General features: G+C 53.0%; 1 protein-coding gene across 1 annotated transcript in view; it reads left to right on the top strand.

Annotated features, from left to right (window-relative positions):
* Positions 1–7,240, top strand: part of SDK1 (sidekick cell adhesion molecule 1) — a 502,369-nt gene that overhangs the window by 242,136 nt on the left and 252,993 nt on the right. Inside the window, exon 18 of the mRNA XM_015427208.1 lies at positions 5,528–5,626. Within this exon, the coding sequence (XP_015282694.1) occupies positions 5,528–5,626 (99 nt within the window). The remainder of the gene's footprint in view (positions 1–5,527; positions 5,627–7,240) is intronic.

Raw genomic sequence — 7,240 nt, 5'->3', positions numbered from 1 at the left:
GGGACAGGGTTGAACCAGGATTTAAGGTCTAGTGCGGAAAGGACCAGAAAAGATCTGAGCTGCCGTTCCCACCCAGCAGGGACCCAGCCGACTCCTGGCCGAGTAGCCAGCCGTCAGGCCTGTGATGGAAAAGCACAAGATGGCTGGTGTTTGAGGTGGGCTGTTCAGACAGTGATTTTATTATGTAACCTGACAGCTCTCTCTGTGTTAGGAAGGAAAAGGTGCAAATATCAAAATGAAAATTATTGTAATCTTGGAGGAGTCTTTCTCTCCACTTTTGTCTTCGTTTCGAGAGAGAGAGCCAAAGATTCTGCAGTGACAGAATCGCTGGTAGTAAACAATCACCATTTGAGCCGTAATATGGGAAGAGAGAGACAGAAAGCGAGCAAGAGAGAGAGACAGAGAATGTCACTTGCACTTTATAAATGTGCATGGACGTTCTGGAATTTCAAGGGGAAATTGACGTTTGATTGGCTGGAACATTTGCCCAGCGTGAGAAGATCTGCCTTTCCCTCCAGTGTTGCAAAAAAAAGGGGTGGGGGAGAGATCTCAAGGAGAGCAGGGAGAGGAGTGGCAAACCATTTCCATCAACAAGAGGAAGGCCTAGACCCGAGTAAAGACATGTACATGAGTAAAGAAGGGTTTCCAGCTCTGAGCTGGGAAATATCTAGAGATTTGGGGATTGGAGCCTGGGGAGGTCAGGGTTTGGGTAGGGGAGGGACCTCAACAGGATATAAGTCCATGGAGTCCACCTACCAAAGCAGCCATTTTCTCCTGGGGTACTGATGTCGGTCGTCTGGAGATCAATTGAAATTGCGGGAGATCTCCAGGTGCCGCCTGGAGGTTGGCAGCCCTAGGAAGGTTCAGTCATCAGGCAGTGGGAAGCAGGCGTGGCTGGGAATACAGTCGAGTGGAGAGCCCGAGGAGGAACATGTTTGGCAGCTCTCTCTAACCAGAGAAGGAAGTAAGACCCTATAAGAATAAGGAATGGGATACAAGTAACCCCCTCCCCCTTCCTTCTGGCTCTTTTGCACCCATCACATGTGTGCCATCCCTGATTATTGTTGAGCTTCAGCTGGGACATAGCAAGGCAGAGAGTGTCCATGTCCTTTTCTGACAGCAACATAACTTACTTATGGTTTTGGGGGCGCCTGGGCAGAGTTCCCAGGGCCCCCGATTCCCCTCCACTGTTCACCCCAGGCCCTCCTCTCACACCCTCCCTCTTTCCCACCCATCTGCATGCCTCCCACTTGCCCCTGTGTCCTTTCTGGGGATGGGCACAAACCAGGGGAAAAGCTGTTCATGTCAGTTTGTGGTTCGTAGCTGAACCACGAATTGAACGAGGAGGTTCGTTTGTGAACCAAACCAGTCTGTATTTCGTGGCCCCACAAACCCTGTTGAAAGGGACTGCAATCCCTTTCAACTGGGTTTGCAGAAAGCCCCAAACAGCTGAGCAATGGGGAGCAGGCTCTTCTTGCAGCTTTCACGGGGAACAGAAAGCAGGGGTTTAAAGGGACTCGGGGTGCCTTTGAACCCCTGCTTTCTGCTCTTCCCAGAAACCGCCACGGACTGCTTTCAAAGTTGGTGAAAGTTTGTGATGGTAAGCCCATCATGAACTTTGGTTTGTGAACCACAAACAGGGCAAAATTTGTGGCGGTTTTTCGGTTTGCGGTTTGGCTCGTGCCCATCCCTAGTCCTTCCCCTGCCCACTAGCAAGCCCTCCCACTGGCAATGCTCCTATCTGCATGCATTGCCTGTACCCCTTCCCCAGTGGCACTAGCCATGAGGGAAGCTGGGAGTGTGGCTGGTGGAGTGCCAGCAAGTGAGGGGTGTGCCCTGGCAACTGCCCTGCCTCAGGGTATGCTGGTCCCAGGGGCACCTGACGAACTTCATCCCAAGAGACCCTCCTTCATTTGCAGCGAGCAATGGCTCACAAGAGCTCCCCCTGGAAGAAATGTCTTCAGTCTTCATAGCACCCCTGGACTCCTGTGCAACTTCTGGAAGCCAAGGCACTGCCAGGGTGGAGTTTCCCGGTTGCTCAGAGCAACCAGCAAACCTGACCTGGGTGCCTTGATTCAGGGAGGGTAAGAAGTATCACCGATCCGCCCTGGCTAGTGGGTATAAAGAGGTGCAGGGCTATTTTTGGGCAGGAACGCACAGGAACGGAGTTCCGGCTGGCTCCCGAGTTGGCCACGCCCAGCAGGAACTCATTAGCATAATAGGCCACACCCAGCAGCAGGAACTCATTAGGATTGGCTACGTTAGGGGTGTGTGGCCTAACATGCAAAGGAGTTCTTGCTACAAAAAAAGGCCCTGGGTTTTGACAACAAACAAGGTAGAATAAGAAGCAAAAGGTGGGTGTGGCTGGATGAGCACACTTCTGGTAACATGGGGGTGCAGCCTAATGTGCTAATGAGCTGTGCTGTCAGGGGTGTGGCACAATATGCTAATGAGTTTCTGCTATTGGGTGTGGCCTATTATGCTAATGAGTTCCTGCTGGGCTTTTTCTACAAAAAGAGCCCTGAAGGTGAGATGTGGCTCTCTACGTCAGCTGGAGCCGGGTAGCAGGGCAGAAGCCAGCCGACTCCCTACCTCATGTTTCTCACCTCGCTGCTTTGAGATGGAACACAGATGCCTGCCCTAACAACCTGAAAAAAATACATTGCATTCCCCCCCCCATTCAGATGATAGATATAATCTACCAGCTTGTTTTAAAGCAAGTCTTTCCCCCAACCAACTTGAACAGGTCTCTTGTGAATCACTGAGTGTCTCCTGGACTGGGAGCTTCCTTTGCATAATAGTTCGATTCCCTGGATGCCGGGAAACATCGTTTCCGTGGTTTGCCCCCTGTTCCAAGTGCAGCGTTGCCAACTGGCTAGAACACACCCATTGGTGATTTTTCTTCTTCGTAGCCAGAGGGGAATTAGGGACTAGATGAAAGAGGACAGGAAAGAGAATGTGGATTGGAAACCGGGGTAAACGGGGATGGTTCCCGAGGACACCCCACTCCGACAGGGGTCCCGGGAAAGTGGAGAACAAGAATATAAAGTGAGACCAAACCCTCCTTGTCTCAATATACTGAAGACAGGGGAGTGAGCAGGATCACAAATCAGCCCTGGCCCCTTCCTCGAAGATCAGGATTTGAACTGAGACGGCATATTTTTGACAGTTGTTCTGTTTTACGCTCTTTCATTGCCCACCGGGGAATGCCGTTTTAAGAGCTGTTGAGCTCCGGCCATAAAAAAAAATCCCTCTAGGAGTTCCACCTAGTTGCACACATTTGCTGAGGAATCGCTGCTTTGAGAGCGAGCACTGTTTAAAAGAGCTCTTTGGAATGGGTGCATCCCCGGCAGAGCGAGGACAGTCTTTGCCCTTGGGTTCGCCCTTGCAAAGGTTCCCGTCCAAAGTTACACACCGCCATGGCAGACCTGAGCATTTGCAGAGACAAATTACACTTTTTTTGGAGCAGTAGTTTTGGGGGGGATTCCGCCTGCCCTGCCTGTTCTCATTAGATCAGGGGTGTCAAACATAAGGCTGGGCTGTTATGTGGCCCACGAGCAACTGGTACAAGGGAAAGAACAGGAGGCTGCTCGGGGTGGGCGGGCGGAGCCACTCGAATTGCGGATTCAGCCCAGTGAGACAACCTCGTCTGCAGCAGTCGAGCAGAATCCCTTCACTCCAGGGCAGGGCCGGCTCCAGGTTTTTTTGCACACTAGGCGAGGCTACCTTCTGGTGCCCCCCCTCTTGGATGAGGGTGCCAGTGCTGGGGGAGAGGGGGAGCTGGGTGAGGGCAGGAAGAGGGGGGGTGCTGGGGGGCAGGCCTCCTGGGCTTTTGGTGAGGTGAGGGAGGGGAGGGTTTCCTGGCAGAGACAATGCCAATCCTGGCAGAGACAATGCCTGGCAGAGACAATCTCCTGGCAGAGACGGGTGACCTCGCGGCTGCTCCCCACAGCGCCTTCGGCTCCCCTCGGGCAAGCAGGTCGCCTTCCCGGAAAGGTGGGTGGCGGCCAGTGTTCCCTCTAAGCTGAGTTGGTGTAAGCTAGCTCACAGTTTTTTAGCCTCCGGCTCACACGTTGTCTTAGCTCAGGAAGGACGGCTCCAGTCCAGAGCAAACTAATTTATGCAGTCGCCAAATCACCTGCCTGCTCACAACTTTAATGCTGGTAGCTCACAAAGTAGATTTTTTTGCTCACAGGACTCCACAGCTTAGAGGGAACATTGGTGGCGGCCCGCGATTTACTACCCTGTTTAGGCGAGGGAGGGGCTGGGCGGCAGGCCAGCGGGGCGCTCCCTCTTAAGGGGCCGCTCTAGGCTGCTGCCTAAAAATTGTCTATGACGGGCCGGCCCTGCTTCAGGGACTGGTAAGTTGGGAGCCGCTGCAGTCGCATTCATACTTCACGCTACCTGCAGCACCAGGGATGCTGTCCTGGATGGCCGCAGGGATCTGTGCTTGCACGTTGGGGGGGTGCAGATAATCCTCTGGCACTCCAGTCCGTCAGCCCATGGGGCCTCGCAGTGAGGACCCACCAACTCGGACTTTACCAGTTTCTGTCCTTTATAAAGTTTATATCTCCGGTACCCGGCATTATGTTTTATGGCACACGTGGCCCAGCCTAACAGAGGCGTTTCCCGCAGGGACAGTTCTCCCCACGCCGGCACTTGCATTCTTCCGCTGCTTTCCCTCGTTTCCGCAGATGTTTTTGCAGTCCCAGGCGCAAAAACGCACTCTGCCCCGTTGCTCCACATCATCAGACTTCCTCGTTTCCAGGAACGCCCATGCTGCGCCACAAGACGGGGCAAACGGCGGAAATCGTCCGCGGAAACCAGGGAAAGCCGCGGAAGAACGGAAGAGCAAGCAGGGGGGAAGCTTGACACTGCGGAAAACGTCAAAGCGGCATTTATGTCAGATCCGGCCCTCATAACAAATGAGTTTGTCACCTATGCTTTAGATTATATCGAGAGAGAAAAGGCAGGGAACAAATGTGAGCAAACCTGCCCTTGCCACTCTCTGTGGGTGAGGACGGGGCAAGAGATCATTCACCTCCTGGGCGATAACTAGAAGCGCCCATCTTCCTTCTCCGGCCGCTCTCTGCTGGGCCTTGCTTGGTGTCTTATCCCTTCTACCCCAAGCCCATAGCGAGGATTTTGTAATGCAGGGGGCCTTTAAATAAGTCGGGGGGCACTGGAGTCACAAAATAAAATAGTAAAAACGTTAAAAACTCACTTTTGCGGCATTTGCACTCTGCTTGCCAATACAGGGAAGCAAGCCACACCGGGAAGGGGCAGCGTAGGGGAGTCCTCCACGTGTTCTAGAGAACTGGGGGTCCTCTGGATGGGCCAGAAAGCCGGGGGTCAATGGAAGTGGGGGGGCTTGGCAGGAAGTTGGGAGGGCCAGGCCCCGAAATGCCCCACTGTCACCATGGGCCTGTTCTACCCCAAAGCTGCCACCTGAACTGGATCGAAAGTAAACTGGGAGGGAAGGCTGTTGCTTCTACTCTGAACAAGACTCCCCTTTTCTGATTGCCAGAGCCGGGAGCAGTGGGGCATTTGAGTTTCACGGAGATTCTGGACACTTCACTCAAGGTCAGCTGGCAAGAACCCGTGGAGAAAAATGGCATCGTTACAGGCAAGTACCTGGCTGCGGCGAAAGCCCTTATGGGAAAGGGAGAGGGGGGGGAGATGTCAGAGGGGGGAAAGGGGAGCCGGGGAGGGGACGGGAGGAGTGAATCACAGCGCCACGATCAATATGGTCGGCTTTTCCTCGAGAGCCTCTGGCTTAGACCCGCAGATGTGCTGCGGCCATTCCCCCCCTCCCCCGGCCGCTGAAAAGTGAACCTGGAGTTGCTGGAGAAGGCACAGGTCCAATTACCGCCACCTGACAATCATGCAATTACGGGCCACTAGAAAAGACAAAACCAGCTTCCCACCGGCTCTTGAAGCCTGTTAAATCAGACACGTGTCCACCCTCTCCTCTGCTGTCTTTCTGCCGTCCTCGATGGTTGGAGTCTGGTGTCGAGAGCTCCAGGTACCTGACGTGATTCCGAGGACCTCCGAGTAGCCTGAGGGGTTATAACTCGGGTGGGAATCTGTTATTTGCGGTGTTTATGGTTTCGCCTCTCTAGAAGGCTCGGGGGAGATTTGCAGGTAAATATTTAAAACCAATAAATAACAACAAAGCAGTATTAAAAATGAAGCGAACAACCGCCAGGTTTGTAACTTCAGAGGGTAGTCATGTTGGTCTGCGGTAGAAGAACTAGATTCAAGTCCAGGAGCATCTTAGAGGCCAGCAAGATTTTGGAGGAGATGAGCTTTCAAGAGCCCAACCTCCCTTCATCAGATACTAGTAGGAATGGAGATCTCAGTCTTTATATCTGGTCCATATGGTTGGATGCACCCAAACGTAATGCCTGATAAACGTCTGATTGATCATTTTTGCACTATGCCCTTCCAACAAGAAGAAGAGGAGGAGGAGGAGGAGACTGGATCTATACCCAACCCTTCACTACCCAAAGGAGTCTCAGAGCGGCTTACAAACTCCTTTCCCTTCCCGTGGGGAATCAAACCTGGTTCTCCCAGATTAGAGTCCGCGCCACTTAACCACTACACCAAACTGGCTCTCAGGGTGGGGCACACAGATAAGCCCTTGCTGTTTTTGTCCGATGCTGAGTCCGAGAGCAGCCTCACATCACCCAGTGAACTTCATGGCAGAGTAGGTATCCTGTGATAGCCTGGGAGTTGCAAAGGGAGTTCAGTGGTATAACATCCACTTGGTATGCAGAAGGTAACTTGTTCAGTCCCCAGCTTCTCCAGTTAAAGGGACCAGGTAGTAGGTGATGGGAAAGACCTCAGCCTAAGACCCTGGAGAGCTGTAAAGAGGGGCTGTAGCTCAGTGGAAGAGCCTCTGCTTGGCATGCAGAAGGTCCCAGGTTCAATCCCCGACATCTCCAGTTAAAGGACCAGGTAGTAGGTGATGTGAAAGACCTCAGCCTGAGACCCTGGAGTGCTGTAAAGGGGGGCTGTGGCTCAATGGAAGAGCTTTTGCTTGACATGCAGAAGGTCCCAGGTTCTATCCCTGGCATCTCTAATTAAAGGGACCAGGTAGTAAGTGATGTGAAAGACCTCATCCTGAGACCCTGGAGAGCTGTAAAGAGGGGCTGTGGCTCAGTGGCAGAGCATCTGCTTGGCATGCAGAAGGTCCCAGGTTCTATCCCCGGCATCTCTAGTTAAAGGGACCAGGTAG

This window comes from Gekko japonicus, unplaced genomic scaffold (genome assembly GCF_001447785.1).
Source record: "Gekko japonicus isolate JY-2015 unplaced genomic scaffold, Gekko_japonicus_V1.1 scaffold1021, whole genome shotgun sequence".
Lineage (NCBI taxonomy): Eukaryota > Metazoa > Chordata > Lepidosauria > Squamata > Gekkonidae > Gekko > Gekko japonicus.
This window is presented reverse-complemented; position numbering and strand designations above follow the sequence as displayed.